The sequence below is a fragment of the Ovis aries genome, chromosome 26 (assembly GCF_016772045.2).
Source record: "Ovis aries strain OAR_USU_Benz2616 breed Rambouillet chromosome 26, ARS-UI_Ramb_v3.0, whole genome shotgun sequence".
NCBI lineage: Eukaryota > Metazoa > Chordata > Mammalia > Artiodactyla > Bovidae > Ovis > Ovis aries.
This window is the reverse complement of record NC_056079.1, coordinates 18,368,484-18,385,049: the sequence shown is the minus strand read 5'-3', so window position 1 is coordinate 18,385,049 and position 16,566 is coordinate 18,368,484. Positions and strand designations below refer to the sequence as shown.

The 16,566-nt window shown below is 42.5% G+C and overlaps 1 protein-coding gene and 1 pseudogene across 2 annotated transcripts in view; both read right to left on the bottom strand.

The window, feature by feature from the left end:
- Positions 1 to 4,760, bottom strand: part of ASAH1 (N-acylsphingosine amidohydrolase 1) — a 28,597-nt gene extending 23,837 nt beyond the window's left edge. Inside the window, exon 1 of one of the 2 annotated variants that reach the window (XM_027962739.2) lies at positions 4,617 to 4,760. In XM_027962739.2, the coding sequence (XP_027818540.2) occupies positions 4,617 to 4,709 (93 nt within the window). In that variant the 5' untranslated portion in view covers positions 4,710 to 4,760. Of the gene's footprint in view, positions 1 to 4,216; positions 4,316 to 4,616 lie in introns of those variants that run through there. The other variant, XM_060407014.1, reaches the window with a different exon arrangement.
- A 6,070-nt stretch (positions 4,761 to 10,830) lies between these two features.
- Positions 10,831 to 14,143, bottom strand: LOC101110566 (calcyclin-binding protein-like; annotated as a pseudogene).
- Positions 14,144 to 16,566: the final 2,423 nt, after the last annotated feature.

The window sequence follows — 16,566 nt, the reverse complement described above, 5'->3', positions numbered from 1 at the left end:
TTTGTGACCTTGTGGACTGTAGCCCATCAGGCTCCTCTGTCCATGGAATTTCCCAGGCAAGAATCCTGGAGTGGGTTGCCATTTCCTTTTCTAGGAGATCTTCCTGACCCAGGGATTGAACCCACATCTCTGGCACTGGCAGGCAGATTCTTTACCACTGAGCCACCAGGGAAGCCCCTACTTCTGTATATATCACAAAACTTTGTTTCCATCCATCACCATTGGGTTGATCCCCTTTATCCAGTTCTCCTTCCCTCTGCCCTTTTTCCCCTCTGGTAACCACTACTCTGTTCTCTGCATCTACGTGCTTTTGTTTGGTTTGTTCATTTATTTTGTTTTTATATTCCATATGTGAATTAATCATATGGTGTCTGTCCTCTGATTTATTTCATTCAGCATAATACCTTCAAGATTTATACACATTATCATGTGTGTCAAGATTTCATCTTTTTATGGCTAAGTAGTATTCCACTGCATGTGTGTGTGCGTGCACAAGTGTGTGTGCGTGTGTGTGTGTGTGTGTGAGAGAGAGAGAGAGAGAGAGGGTGAGAGATTTTTATCCATTCATCCATTAATGGGCACTTAGGTTGTTCCTGTATCTTGGCTATTGTAAATAATGCTTCAACGAACATGGGAATGCAGATATCTTTTTGAATTTGTGTTTTCATTCTCTTTGGATAAATACCCATAGATGGGATAGCTTGTCTCCATCATCTTTTTTTTAACTTTTTTGCGACTGTCTTCCTTTTTTTATTTTTAATTGAAGGATAATTGCAATATTCTGGTTTCTGCCATATATCAACATGGATCAGCCATAGGCATACATACGCCTCCTCCTTCTTGAGCCTCCCTCCCATCTTCCACCCCGTCCCACCCCTCTGGGTTGTCACAGAGCCCAGGTTTGAGTTCCCTGGGTCATACAGCAAATTCTCACCGGCTGTTTCATGTATGTTAGTGTGTATGTTTCCATGCTACTCTCTGCATTCGGCCCACCCTCTCCTTTCCACTCACACCTGCCATGTCTGTAAGTCTGTTCTCTACATCAGCATCTCCACTGCTGCCCTGCAAATAGGCTCATAGTACCGTCTTTCCAGATTCCTTATCCATGTATTAACATATGATATATGTTTTTCTCTGACTTCCTTCACTCTGTATAGTAGGTTCTAGGTTAACCCACCTCATTAGCACTAACTGAAGTCTGTTTCTTTTTATGGCTGAGTAGTATTTCATTGTATATATGCGCTGCAGCTTCTTTATCCATTCATCTGTCAATGGGCATCTAGGTTGCTTCCATGTCCTAGCTATTGTAAATAGTGCTGCAATGAACACTGGGGTACATGCGTCTTTTTCTATTATGGTTTTCTCAGGCAATAAGCCTGGTACTGGGATTGTTGCATCATATGGTAGTTTTATTTCTAGTTTTTAAAGGAATCTCCATACTGTCTTCCATGGTGGCTGTATCAATTTCCATTCCCACCAATAGTGTAAGATAGTTCCCTCTTCTCCACATCCTCTCCAGCATTAATCATTTGCAGAACTTTTTATGATGGCAATTCTGACTGTTGTGAAGTGATATTTCACTGTAGTTTTGATTTGTATTTCTCTAATAATGAGTGGATTTTGATTTGCATTTCTCTAATAATGGTTTTTCTAGTAGTCATGTATGGATGTGAGAGTTGGACCACAATTAATTAGTGATACTGAGCATCTTTTCATGTGTTTATTAGACATCTGTATGTCTTCTTTGGAGACATGTCTCCACCTTTTGCCCACCTTTGGATTGGGTTGTTTGTTTTTCTGTTATTGAGATGCATAAGCTGCTTGTATATTATGGAAGTTAATCCTCAGTTGTTTCATTTGCTACTATTTTCTCCATTCTGAGGGTTGTCTTTTCACCTTGTTTATAGTTTCCTTTGCTGTGCAAAAGCTTTTAAGTTTAATTAGGTCCCACTTCTTTATTTTTGTTTTTATTTCCATTATTCTAGGAGGTGGGTCATAGACGATCTCGCTGTGATTTATGTCATACAGTGTTTTGCTTATGTTTTCCTCTACTGTTATCTCTTAATAGAATCAAAGAATAACTCAAGAAGACCTTAAAATACACCATACTCTGAAAAGCCTCAAAAAACAGAACAAAATCCACAGATGTTCCAAATCCAATGATTTCTGTTTTGGCTTCTAGCTCCCACTATCATATTTATCAAAAGCAGTTCTGAGATATGTTTTGTAACTCTGTGGCAACAGTTTATCATAGAGTGATTCAAAATGAAAACCTGCTTATTCCTGTCAAAAGATGAGGCACTGAACTTTTGCGAAGTTCCCCAAATCCTCTCAGCCAGTGGCTCCCAGATTTTCCAGATCAGTTAAGAAACTGAGAGGGGCCCAGCACAGAGGAGTCCCAATTTTTTCTCGAAAGTGAAAATATTAAAACAAACCTAAAAAATTCACACACATAAAAGAAAGAACATTTTAACAACAAAAACTGAACACCTGCAATCAGAATAAAAGCTAACATTCTAAGTTAATAATTTTATGGCCTATTTTTTCTCATTTCATTAAAGATTTGTGAAAGCAGTTTTCCAAACTGACACCAGAGGCTGGATTGGACTTTGAGAACCCCTGTTTGGTGGTAGTGGTTTGAGATAAAAAATTACTAAGTTCATGGAGCATGTGTGCATGCTCAAACATGTCTGACTCTTCGTAACACTCCACCGACTGTAGCCCGCCAGGCTCCTCTGTCCATGGATTTTCTAGGCAAGAATACTGGAGTGGGTTGCCATTTCCTTCTCCAGGGGATCTTCCCGACCCAGGGATCAAACCCACATTTCCTGCATTGGCAGGTGAATTCTTCACTAGTGAGCCACCTGGGAAGCCCAGATTCATGGAGGGGCTACTTATTTTCTTGTTCTAAAAATACCTTTTAAAGTAATTTTGCTTAAGTACTGAGAAAGAAAATAAAAAGCATTCTCTGACATTTGAAACTGTTCTGAGGTTCACACCTAGACCTCTCAGTATTAGCACTTGCTGATCTGACACTCAAAAGCCAGGCCATTTTTGTTCTCCTGTTAGACATAATCGACCTCACAATACCTACCTCAACGAAGGTTAATCTGAGGCATGATAAAATCATACAAAGCAAGCCCACTCCGTGACTCTGTCTAAGCTCAGACAAAAAAGACAAGGGTACCTTGCAACTCACAGAACACGAAAGACCCTCTTTTATTGCTAAACAAATGACGTCCTTCACTCAATCATAGTGTTGCCTCACTTTCTAAAAGCATCTGATCTAGAGCAAATCCCTGATTCCTTAGACCTGACCCTGAAACACACTAAATCCAAATTATAAAACAGGTTTCTCCTAACGCCCTTTTTCTGAGAGACCCCAGAGTTGCCCATGGTGAGCATTTTCATTCACCGTGGAATAATAAAACCAAGGTTTTTCAACTATAGGCGTGTTTCCTGGGGTCTTTGGCTGAAAGCATTGACAGTATCAAAGTATAAAATTCTTTAAAAATTCTCATAATCCCCACCATTTTACAGCAAATTAATCCCCTACCTACATTAAAGCAGACTAATTTTATTTTTCCTTATATCCTTCTAACCCATGCCCACTGTGTATTTTTCTTACTTAAATCACTGTGCCTACCTTTTTGTTTTCTGCTTTTACTTGCTTTACCTTGTGTCACTTTTGAATGGCTGAATACTACGTCACTATGATTTTATTCTTAAAGCACTTCTCCGTAGAGAAATAAAAGAATAAAGGAGGCGAATGCACACCTTGCTTGCAATATCAATATCCTACTTGAGCCGTCAAGAGCAGCCTTTTCTAGTCAGTCTTAAGTCACATGCACCCAAGTTCCTATTTATCTGATCTGTCGCAAAGAAAAATGCAGTCTTACGGTGTTTTGAGAATAGAACTATGCAAAAGCACCAGACTGGGTGTCCAGAGGCTTGAGCTGTCACGCACCCGAAAACAACAGAGTGACCTCTGGCTAGTCACTGACTCACTCGGCGACTACTTCCTCCCTTGCTAAGAATGAAACTGGTCCCACATTTGCTCTTGCAATTATCAAGTCTGTGTTCCTGCTACTTCCCTGAAGGGGAAAGAGCCACAAGTCTGGTGGTCACTTGACTCGGGTTGGCCTGGACTACTCCCATCGCCCTAACCGGGGATGCCTCGTCCTTTCCGAGGGCCCTTCAGATCCTCAGTTACTACCTCTCCTGCAGCACCTCGTCACAAGGCAGAGAAAGCCGAAGTCCTCAAGCAGCTCGTAACTTAATTATGTACACAGATCAGCTGGAACTCTTCCTCCAGTAGTTCTGTAGGCGCGTGGAAAAAGTGCACTCAGTCAAATGCGAGGATGTGCAAACACAACCGCCAGTCTGTAGAGATGACGATTTCCCCTTAAAGTTTCTTTGTTCCAGCTGTACCGAACCGACCAGGGGTGAGGCTCGCCAGCCTTACCTGCACCCACGCCTCTGCTCAGAGAAACACGGATGCCTGTAAAGATGCTGCCAGGGGTCGATCAAGCCCCGCCTGCCCCGCACCTGTGCGTCCCCCCTCCCCCGACGCTCCGGCGCGCCCCTCTCCGTCTCCTCGGCTCCAGCTCACCCACCGGCGGCACCTGCTGCGCCACCAAGCAGGTGACGATCCCGCTCAGCAAGATGAAGGTTAGACGACTCCAGCCTAGCATCCTTCCAGCCACCATCGCGCTGCAAAGGACTCCTGAGGAGGCCCCTCGAGGCACCACCTGAGCGCCGAGCAGGCCACGCCCCCGCTGCCACGTGACCTGACAGCCGGACCGCGCCACTAGAGGTGTGGGCGGGGGGAGATGGGCACCGGGGTGAGGGCAGCAAGGAGAGGACCTGGCTTTTCAGTGACGCGGCGGGACTAGGGAGTCTTCCGAGATGAAGAACAAACCCCCAGGATGGAGGGTGAGCGCTCGAGTTAGGACCGTGGTGTTCGTCGCACCCCCCGCCCCGCGGGCAGTGGTTGCGCCCAGCCCAAGCTCCAGCCCTAAGCCCCGCCCGGGCGGGTGCGGCTGTGGAACTTTCCTCCGCTCGCTGTCCCTCACAGAGGGCCGCGCCCTCCTCAGAGCCTGCGGGTGGGGACCACCTCCTCTCTTCCCGCCGGTGCAGCCGCGCACTTTTCCCGTATGGCCCAGGGCGAGGTCTGCACTCGGGCCGCTCGGTACCAAATGTCCATGAGATGGGCACGAGTCACGAGAGTCTCAAAACGCGGCGTAGCCGGCGACAGCGACCGGTCTTTGCCTTCTGAGGAGAGCAGGGCCCAGAGTGAGTGAGGTTATTGGTCCTGACCGTGGGGTCACCCGACGGCTGTCAGGGGCCAGGAGCGGGGCATAGTTAACTCTCACGGATGCTCCAGGCTGTGAATTTACCCACTTAGGCTTTCGCCTCCGAGCTGACAAACCACAGAATTTAGGCTTCAGTTTACTCGCACTGAGACAGCAGGGGGAATGCCCAGGTAGGACCGAAGACCTTCCTTCCGTGGAGTGAAGCACCTGTGTACCTTCACCTGCTGCAGTGAGAGGACGCAGGTTGGCACAGCCCAGGTGGACCTGGGAGGATGGTAGCGGGCAGTCTGTTCTAGCCTGCACCTGGAAAACAGCTTTACAGATGTATTCGCTTGGCATGCGTGCGGTGTTTGGACACTGTTGTCCTAGTCGGATAAAGTGTTAAGTGTTAGTCGCTCAGCCGTGTCCAACTCTTTGCGACCCGGTGGACTGTAGTCTGCGAGGCTCCTCTGTCCGTGGGATTTTCCAGGCAAGAATACTGGAGTGGGTTGTCATGCCCTCCAGGGGATCTTCTCGACCCAGGAAGGGAACCCAGGTCTCCCCCATTGCGGGCAGATTCTTTACCATCTTGGCCATATAAGTTCAATAGGAAATCCTGAGCTCTTGGTTCCACTTTCTGACTGAACCTTTTTGACTTCCAACTGGCATTTTTTTTAATGCTTCAGCAAAATCAGAATACTGTCACTAAAATCTTCATATATATATTTTTTCTTACGTAAGTTTGAAATTGCAGTTTTACTCATTTGTATTACTTTGTTAGAAAAATCAATGGTTTTGTTGGAGATTGAGAACTGAGAATTTGATATGTGGGAACATTTATTCCAGTTTTTCCTTTTCTTTTTTCTTTTTTTTTTTTTTTGGTGGTAGATGACAGGATCCCTCTCTCTGATGAGGGAAGTTTGACTTTTGAAACATATCACATGATTAAAGTAGTTCCTGATTCAACAGTGAGCAAGAAGATTATCAGTTCAGTTCAGTTCAGTTCAGTCGCTCAGTCATGTCCGACTCTTTGCGACCCCATGAATCGCAGGTCGCCAGGCCTCCCTGTCCATCACCAACTTCCGGAGTTCACTCAGACTCAGGTCCATGGAGTCCCTGATACCATCCAGCCATCTCATCCTCTGTTGTCCCCTTCTCCTCCTGCCCCCTATCCCTCCCAGCATCAAAGTCTTTTCCAATGAGTCAACTCTTCGCAACAGGTGGCCAAAGTATTGGAGTTTCAGCTTTAGCATCATTCTTTCCAAAGAACACCCAGGACTGATCTCCTTTAGAATGGACTGGTTGGATCTCCTTGCAGTCCAAGGGACTCTCAAGAGTCTTCTCCAACACCACAGTTCAAATGCATCAATTCTTCGGCACTCAGCTTTTTTCACAGTCCAGCCTTCACATCCATACATGACTACTGGAAAACCATAGCCTTGACTAGACGGTCCTTTGTTGGCAAAGTAATGTCTCTGCTTTTGAATATGCTATCTAGGTTGGTCATAACTTTTCTTCCAAGGAGTAAGCGTCTTTTAATTTCATGGCTGCAGTCACCATCTGCAGTGATTTTGGAGCCCCAAAAAAATAAAGTCTGACAGTGTTCTCGCTGTTTGCCCATGTATTTCCCATGAAGTGATGGGACCAGATGCCATGATCTTCGTTTTCTGAATGTTGAGCTTTAAGCCAACTTTTTCACTCTCTTTCACTTTCTTCAAGAGGCTTTTTAGTTCCTCTTCCCTTTCTGCCCTAAGGGTGGTGTCATCTGCATATCTGAGATTATTGATATTTCTCCCGGCAATCTTGATTCCAGCTTGTATTTCTTCCAGCCCAGCGTTTCTCATGATGTACTCTGCATATAAGTTAAATAAGCAGGGTGACAGTATACATCCTTGACATACTTCTTTTCCTATTTGGAACCAGTCTGTTGTTCCATGTCTAGTTCTAACAGTGATAGAAGCAAGGTCTGATGCTGTAAAGAGCAATATTGCATAGGAACGTGGAATGTTAGGTCCATGAATCAAGGCAAATTGGAAGTGGTCAAACAGGAGATGGCAAGAGTGAATGTCAGCATTCTAGGAAAGAAGATCATAGAAATGTTCATTAATTCAAACAATATTTACTATCCACCTGCAATGTGCCAATCATTTCTCCAGAGACGGGATAAGCTGAGAACAAAAAAGACATAAGGCTCCTCCCTCATAAGGCTTACATTCTAGATGAGAAATGGACAATAAACATCAAACCCAAGGAAATGTACATAGGATGTTGTTTTTGTTCAGTTGCCAAATCATGTCTGACTCTTTGTGACCCTATGGATTATAGCCCATCTGGCTCCTCTGTCCATGAATTCTCCAGGCAAGAATATTGGAGTGGGTTGCCATTTCCTTCTCCAGGGGATCTACCTGACCCAGGGATTGAACCCACCTCTCCTGCATTGGCAGGTGGGTTTTTTTTTTACCACTGAGTCACCTGGGAAGTCCCTACATAGGATGTTAGAGGGTAATAAACGTTACAGAGAAAAAGCAGAGTGGTGGGGATGGAGTGGGTTGAGAGTAGGAAGAGTCACAATTTAAGTAGAATGGACAGGACAGGGGCTTCCCAGGTGGTGCTAGTGGTAAAGAATCCACCTGCCAATGCAGGAGACCTTAAGGACACAGGTTTGATCCCTGGGTTAGGAAGCTCTCTTAGAGTAGGAAATTGCAACTGACTACAGTATTCAGGCCTGGAAAATTCCCTGGACATAGGAGCCTGGTGGTCTACAGTCCATAGGGTTGCACAGAGTCTGACAGGACTGAAGTGAGTTAGCATACAGGGACAAGAAAAGCATTATTGAGAAAATGATATTTGAGCAGAGATTTGAAGGAGGTGAGGAGTTAGTTTTGAGATACAAAGGGAACATTTCATGCAAAGATGGGCTCGATAAAGGACAGAAATGGTACGGACCTAACAGAAGCAGAAGATATTAAGAAGAGGTGGCAAGAATACACAGAAGAACTGTACAAAAAAGATCTTCACGACCCAGATAATCATGATGATGTGATCACTCATCTAGAGCCAGACATCCTGGAATGTGAAGTCAAGTGGGCCTTAGAAAGCATCACTATGAACAAAGGTAGTGGAGGTGATGGAATTCCAGTTGAGCTATTTCAAATCCTGAAAGATGATGCTGTGAAAGTGCTGCATTCAGTATGCCAACAAATTGGGAAAAGTCAGCAGTGGCCAAAGGACTGGAAAAGGTCAGTTTTCATTCCAATCCCAGAGAAAGGCAATGCTAAAGAATGCTCAAACTACCGCACAATTGCACTCATCTCACATGCTAGTAAAGTAATGCTCAAAATTCTCCAAGCCAGGCTTCAGCAATACGTGAACCGTGAACTCCCTGATGTTCAAGCTGGTTTTAGAAAAGGCAGAGGAACCAGAGATCAAATTGCCAACATCCGCTGGATCATGAAAAAAGCAAGAGAGTTCCAGAAAACATCTATTTCTGCTTTATTGACTATGCCAAAGCCTTTGACTGTGTGGATCACAATAAACTGTGGAAAATTCTGAAAGAGATGGGAATACCAGACCACCTGACCTGCCTCTTGAGAAATCTGTATGCAGGTTGGGAAGCAACAGTTAGAACTGGACATGGAACAACAGACTGGTTCCAAATAGGAAAAGGTGTGCATCAAGGCTGTATATTGTCACCCTGCTTATTTAACTTCTATGCAGAGTACATCATGAGAAATGCTGGACTGGAAGAAACACAAGCTGGAATCAAGATTGCCGGGAGAAATATCAATAATCTCAGATATGCAGATGACACCACCCTTAGGGCAGAAAGTGAAGAGGAGCTAAAAGCCTCTTGATGAAAGGGAAAGAGGAGGGTGAAAAAGTTGGCTTAAAGCTCAACATTCAGAAAATGAAGATCATGGCATCCGGTCCCATCACTTCATGGGAAATAGACAGGGAAACAGTGGAAATAGTGTCAGACTTTATTTTTTTGGGCTCCAAAATCACCGCAGATGGTGACTGCAGCCATGAAATTAAAAGACGCTTACTCCTTGGAAGAAAAGTTATGACCAACCTAGATAGCATATTCAAAAGCAGAGACATTACTTTGCCAACAAAGGTCCGTCTAGTCAAGGATATGGTTTTTCCAGTGGTCGTGTATGGATGTGAGAGTTGGACTGTGAAGAAGGTTGAGCGCCGAAGAATTGATACTTTTGAACTGTGGTGTTGGAGAAGACTCTTGAGAGTCCCTTGGACTGCAAGGAGATCCAACCAGTCCATTCTGAAGGAGATCAACCCTGGAATTTCTTTGGAGGGAATGATGCTGAAGCTGAAACTCCAGTACTTTGGCCACCTCATGCGAAGAGTTGACTCATTGGAAAAGACTCTGATGCTGGGAGGGATTGGGCCAGTAGGAGAAGGGGACGACCGAGGATGGGATGGCTGGATGGCATCACGGACTCGATGGACATGAGTCTGAGTGAACTCCAGGAGATGGGGATGGACAGGGAGGCCTGGCGTGCTGTGATTCATGAGGTCGCAAAGAGTCGGACACGACTGAGTGACTGAACTGAGGGAAGAGTATTTCAGGCAGAGGGAGCAGCCGGAGCAAAGGGTTAACAGAATGTGCCTGGTATGTTTGGCTATAGCAAGGAAGTCAGTGTGGGTGGAGCAGAAGGAAGAGGGGTTAAAAAAGTGGGGGAAGTCTGAGAGGTCTGTGGGGTAGGGCAGATTATATAGGTCATAAGGAGCTATTATGAAGACCTGGGCTTCACTCTGTGCAAATGTGTAAATAGGTTGATTTATCTTGGACCTTAGAATAAGTCTATAAAAAAAGAGAAAAAAAGTAGAGGATTCCCATCTTTATATAAGTGGCTATTTGATTTGAAATCATCTTTTTTTGCATTTTACGCAAAAATTCAGGTTTTATTTTTACTTATTCTTGGTGGGAGCTGATGTCAGGAACTCAAAGGCAAGCAGTAGTAACTTTTGTTTTCTACCTTCTAGCCGAATAATAATACACATAATGTGGCATTTTCAGTAGGCAAGACTTTTTACATTTCACATTAGAATACATTACTCTTTTCTTGAATAAAATGACCCAGTTACTAAGGAAACCATCTTTGGAGGAAGTGCTTAACAATCGTATTTTATTTAAATCAGGGGCTTATCTTATAGCTCAGTTGGTAAAGAATCTGCCTGTATTGCAGGAGACCTGGGTTCAATTCCTGGGTCAGGAAGATCCTCTGGAGAAGGAAATGGCAACCAACAGTTGTATTCTCACCTGGAGAATCCCATGGACAGAGGAGCCTGGCAGCCTATAGTCCATGGGGTGGCAAGAGTCAGACACAACTTATTGACTAAACCTCTATTTAAATAAATCCCCCAGTAGGAAATAGAGAATTCATTGCCTTTACTTAGAAGAAGGCTATGTAAGTAGTTACATGTCACGTTTATTTGTGCCGCTCACTGCTCACTGCATTTCCTTATTGGAAACATTTTATTTCCACATCACAGTTTGCAAAAAGACTTTCAGGTTTCAAAATTCTGTATCTCCTTTGGCTTACTTCTCTCTTGATTCCACTGAGGCTTTATTAATGGTTCGCTTCATATCATCTCCACCTTTGTAAATTTTCTTTAGAATGTTCATTCATTCCTCACTAGGATCTGTTTCAATGTCATAGGGAGTCTAATCTTTCTCTTTGCGTTTTTTTCAACCTGAGTCAGGTAGTTCCACTGTGTGTTTTCTGCTTTCTTTATGTAGATATGAACTGTATCTGTCTTGACCTTTTTTGAACTGCCTTCCACAGAGATGGGTTTCAAGAGATTGTTTATAATTATGGAGTAACTCTTCCCATTTAAATTCTTTACTGAAAGATCAAATGACCTCTCTGTGAAATGTACCTGCACGTTCTCAGTGGGCACTTAATGAACTCCAGTGAAGTTAATGTAGATTTTCATACACTTGTCTGACTGATTCCATCCGTAATTACTGAATTTCACTGTATATGTTGTTTTAATAAGAGCAACCACAGCAGCTAGCTTTTCGTTTTCTAAAAGTTTTGCTTACTTCTGTGATTTCTGCTGCATCTTGTTTTTTAGTTCTGTCTCAATCTTGGGTTTTTCAGCTGTGAGGGGATCAGATACTCTTTTTCTGGTGGCCTTTTCCAGCAGCACTTTCAGCTCTTCTAGATTTTTCTGTAGCTCTTCCTAATTGAAGCCATGGTTGGGCTGTGGCAGGCAAGACCACGGCTGCAGTGGCACAGGGACAAGAACAGGAAATGCCACCCTGAACATGCTCACCCCGAGCACAGATTGCACTGGCCTTGATCATTCATCTTTTTTAAAATTTTTTTATCAAATAAAAGATTCTTTAAATTCTGTGGTGCTTTATAATTTTCAAAAATTACACATACATTGTTTCATATAATTGCATTATTGCCCCTCCCCTTTCACCTCTCCCCAACTGGTAAGCACTAGTTTGTTTTCAATATCTTTGAGTCTACTTCTTTTTTGTTTGTTAACTAGTTTGTTTTATTTTTCAGATTCCACAATATGAGTGATAGTGTATAGTATTTTGTATTTCTCTATATTATTTCACTAAGAATCATGCTTTCCAAGTCCATCCATTTTACTACAAATGGCAAAATTTCCTTCTTTTATATGGCTGAGTAGTAGTCCATTATATATATTTATATACCACTACTTCTTTATCTATTCATCCTGATAGAAGGAAATGGCAATCCACTCCAGTACTATTGCCTGGAAAATCCCATGGACAGAGGAGCCTGGTAGGTGTCAGTCCATGGGATCGCCAAGAGTCGGACATGACTGAGTGACTTCACTTCACTTCTTTATCTATTCATCCTGATAGACACTTAGGTTTCTTCCATACCTTGGTAAATGATGATGTTATAAAGATAGGAGTGCATGTATCTTTTCCATTTCTGTTTTTTGGATATATAGCCAGAAGTGGAATTTCTAGGTCATATCAGTTCAGTTCAGTCACTCATTTGTGTCTGAATCTTTGCGATCCCATGGACTGTAGCATGCCAGGCCTCCCTGTCCATCGCCAATTCCTGGAGTTTACTCAGACTCATGTCCATTGAGTTGGTGATGCCACCCAACCATTTCATCCTCTGTCATCCCCTTCTCCTGCCTTCAGTCTTTCCCAGCATCAGGGTCTTTTCAAATGAGTCAGTTCTTCCCATCAGGTGGCCAAAGTATTGGAGTTTCAGCTTCAACATCAGTCCTTCCAATGAATATTGAGGACTAATTTCCTTTAGGATGGACTGGTTGGATCTCCTTGCAGTTCAAGGGACTCTCAAGAGTCTTCTCCAACACCACAGTTCAAAAGCATTGATTCTTAGCCACACAGCTTTCTTTATAGTCCAGCTCTCACATCCATCCATGACCATTGGAAAAACCATAGCTTTGATTAGACGGACCTTTGTTGGCAAAATAATGTCTGCTTTTTAATATGCTGTCTAGGTTGGTTGCAGCTTTTTTTCCAAGGAGCAAGCGTCTTTTAATTTCATGGCTACAGTCACCATTTGCAGTGATTTTGGAGCCTGAGAAAATAAAGTCTGTCACTGTTTCTCCATCTATCTGCCATGAAGTGATGGAACCAGATACCATGATCTTAGTTTTCGGAATGTTGACTATTAAACCAACTTTTTCCCTCTTGTCTTTCACTTTCATCAAGAGGCTCTTTAAAACTAGGTCATATAGTAATGACCTAAAAATAGAACTACTCTAGTTTTAGTTTTTGGAGAAACTGCCATATTGTTTGCCACAGTGGCTTCAACAATTTACATCCCCATGAACAGTGTACGAGGGTTTCCTTTTCTCCACATCCTTCAAGATCATTTGTCTTAAATACTACCGAGAGCACTTTAAACATGTTACCAGGGACTTCCCTGGAGGTCCAGTAGTTAAGAATCTGCCCTGTAATGTGGGGAACTAAGATCCCACATGCCATGAAGCAACTAAGACTGTGTGACAATGAAAGATCTCACATGATGCGACTAAGACCCAGCACAGCCAAATAAATAAATCCTTAAAAAACACATCACCAAGCACATTTCTTTTTTCCTTTCAAGAGGATGTTAACTGCTCATTAGACGGTCTGGCAAAATCAGAATCTTTATGCAGAAAATTTATGTCAATTGGCATAAATTGGCATAATATTCTTAGACACGATTTTCATATAACTTTGTGTTAAACTCTCAATACTCTATTATATACCTTTACTTCTGTTTTCAGACAAAATTTAAATCAAGTTCCCTAAAATTATGCCATTTTATGCATTTTTAAAATTATACCTACATCTTTTTTCTTAGCCTACTCGATTTTTCAGTACTAGATACAGAAGGAAGACGAAGGCAAATTGTGCAGCCATATGAAACTTCACTGTGCTTTATGGCACACTGACATATTCATAGAAATGGTATTTAAGTGTACCAATGATTATGTTGGAAAGGGTGGTTCAAATACTATCTACACAGCAAGCATCAAGAATAAGACTTGGATAACCTGTTTAGTATGAAGAGTCAGCATCAGTAATCGAATTGTTTATCAGAATAGCTGAAGTTCTTGGCAAGCTGCGGACTTTTTCTAATCTCCTACCTAACATTCCTGGGTTCCTGAGGTGGAGACTTGATTTAAAATCATTGCAGCTTAACCACCCAATCCTGAATGAAATCTATCACACATATTATCCAGAACAGGTATGACTTGATTTAATAAAGCTGAATATTCAAAGGTTTGCACTAAAAAAGCAAGAAATATGGAAATAATGTTCCATTAAAAAAAAAGCAAAAACATTTTCCAGAAGTATTTACCAATGAGTTGCTTAATTAATTTTTAAAAAGACAGTATATCTAAAATGTAATCTGAGTTTCAAAGCTTTGATTTTTGTTCATATTTTCAGGAAGAAATCTAAAGAAAGATGAAACAGATGGAAATGAGAAGTTGTGCAAAACTGTTACATGATTCCTTCCCTCCAGCAGTTTTCTTTATCACACTAAATAAGATTACATGCTTTATATGTTTTGCTTTTATATAGAAAACATGTCAAATTATTACCTTTGACTCAAAGGTATAATGATATTTTATTCTATTACAAAACTATAAGTGCTCCCATTTAATTGTCCCCACATATAATGTCAAAATCAAATAGTTATCTTAATTATCTCTCACTTTGCACTTACCTTTCTGTTTCTCTGTGAAACGTTTTTGGTGTCTTGTTGAGCCCCTGACACCACAGGCATGTGAGAATCTGAAGAGTCACTTTACAAAAAAGTCCTTCTGTCTCTTTCTGCTTTCTTTGATAAGGCATATGGTTCTGACCTGAGAATTATTTTTATAATTTTTAGTTATATATTTGGCTGTGTTGCATCTTAGATGTGGCACGTGGGATCCTCTAGTTGCAACTTGCATGCTCCAGACCCCACTGGCTCAGTATTTGTGGCTCGTGGGTGTAGTTGCCCCGAGGCATGCAGGATCTTTGCTCCCAGACCAGGGATCCAACCTGCATCCCCTGCACTAGAAGGTGGATTCTTACACCGGGAAAGTCCTTCTGACCTGAAAATTGTCAATTCAGTTCAAATCACTAATCCTTAAATACATCTTTTGTTGTTGTTCTGACTTCGTATTCCTGCATAGTTCCATTTTACATCAGTTCAATTCAGTTCAGTCGCTCAGTTATGTCTGACTCTTTGCCACCCCACGGACTGCAGCACGCCAGGCCTCCCTGTCCATCACCAACTCCCGAGTTCACTCAAACTCATGTCCGTTGAGTCAGTGATGCCATCCAACCATCTCATCCCCTGTTGTCCCCTTCTCCTCCTGTCTTCAATCTTTCCCAGCATCAGGGATTTTTCAAATGAGTCAGTTCTTCACATCAGGTGGCCAAAGTAAACCTTTCTAATTTCCTATTCAATGCTTCCAACCAGTTGTTTCTCAAGTTTGTGGTAAATTCATTAATCTCTCAATAAACACTAAGCACTTACTCTACATGCTGGGTGACTAGCAAAAAAATAATTCCTGCCCTGTCTTATGGGAGAGGAATTCAGTCTTATGGGAGAGAAAAAATGAAGATGGAAGGGAAAAGTTAAACAAAGTGACTGTCTTATAAAACAACAATAGATTTTGCTTATTCCATGCTCAACCCTCTGGTTGAATATTGTGGCTGTTTCACCAACCTCAGTTCCACTCCTCCATTATGCAGCAGCCGTGTGGCTTGGATGAGCCATAGCCTCATCCTTAGTCCCATCTCGAGGTAGTCCCTTGTTGGCCTGATATTTTAAGGTTATCGTAGTCCTCTTGCCCCCGTGCTTGGTTTTGGCCTGAGTCACTCGGACTCCTGAATTCAATAGGCCATGGTTTGAATCTCAGAGCTTTTGCTCTATGATTGAGGCAATTGTCTTTTTTCTTCTAACAGGAAAGAGTAAGCTGTTAGTCTCCACTGTTAGTGGCATTCATGCTCTAAACTTGAAGTGAGCCGTTTACGGATGAATAGATACTGTGGACATCAGAGGAGAGATGGAAAGAAACTGGGTCATTATGGCATTGTTAAGCAACTAGATCAACCAACCACAGAGCCTGTCCAACAACTGGACTCTTTGTTACTATGAGCCACTAACTCTTGTTTATCATTTAAGCCAGTTCAGGTTGGTTTGCTTGCAAGTTGAGTTGTTGTACCTGATAGCACCTTAACTGCTATACACATAGAAATAGGTTTGTCTACCTTCTCAAGAGCAGAGGAGAATTTATGAAGCTATATATTTACAAAACTATAACACTTAGGTTTCAAGGTCTCCACTTGCTCAGGCATCTTCCAAACTTTCTACCTAATTTTACACTTGTAATTTTGGATATGTTTCCTTAAAGAGGACCATCCAAATTGTATAAGCTTTAGGCCTTACAAAACCGTTAGATGTTTTAGAAGAGAAAATTTTCACCTTTCTCCCCCGTCCCTTTAACATGTTTCCCCAGAGGAAGGGTAACTTATCTAACTGGTAGATAGCTGGATGGGTCACTGCATGTGTGTGGCCTGGCTTCTCTAGCTCTCTCATTCAGATCTGTCTGCCTATAGTGGTCAGCCCTGCTGACAAGAGCAGACGGGAAAGTAGTTGCTGCCTTTGACTATGTCTTCCAAAATTGGCACCTATCCAACAAATTTTTAAAAGTATAGTGTTGACACAATGGCTGTGAAGACTCTGAAGAAAGCATCATGAAAGGCTGGCTCTGGGAGACACTAAGAGAAAGTAAT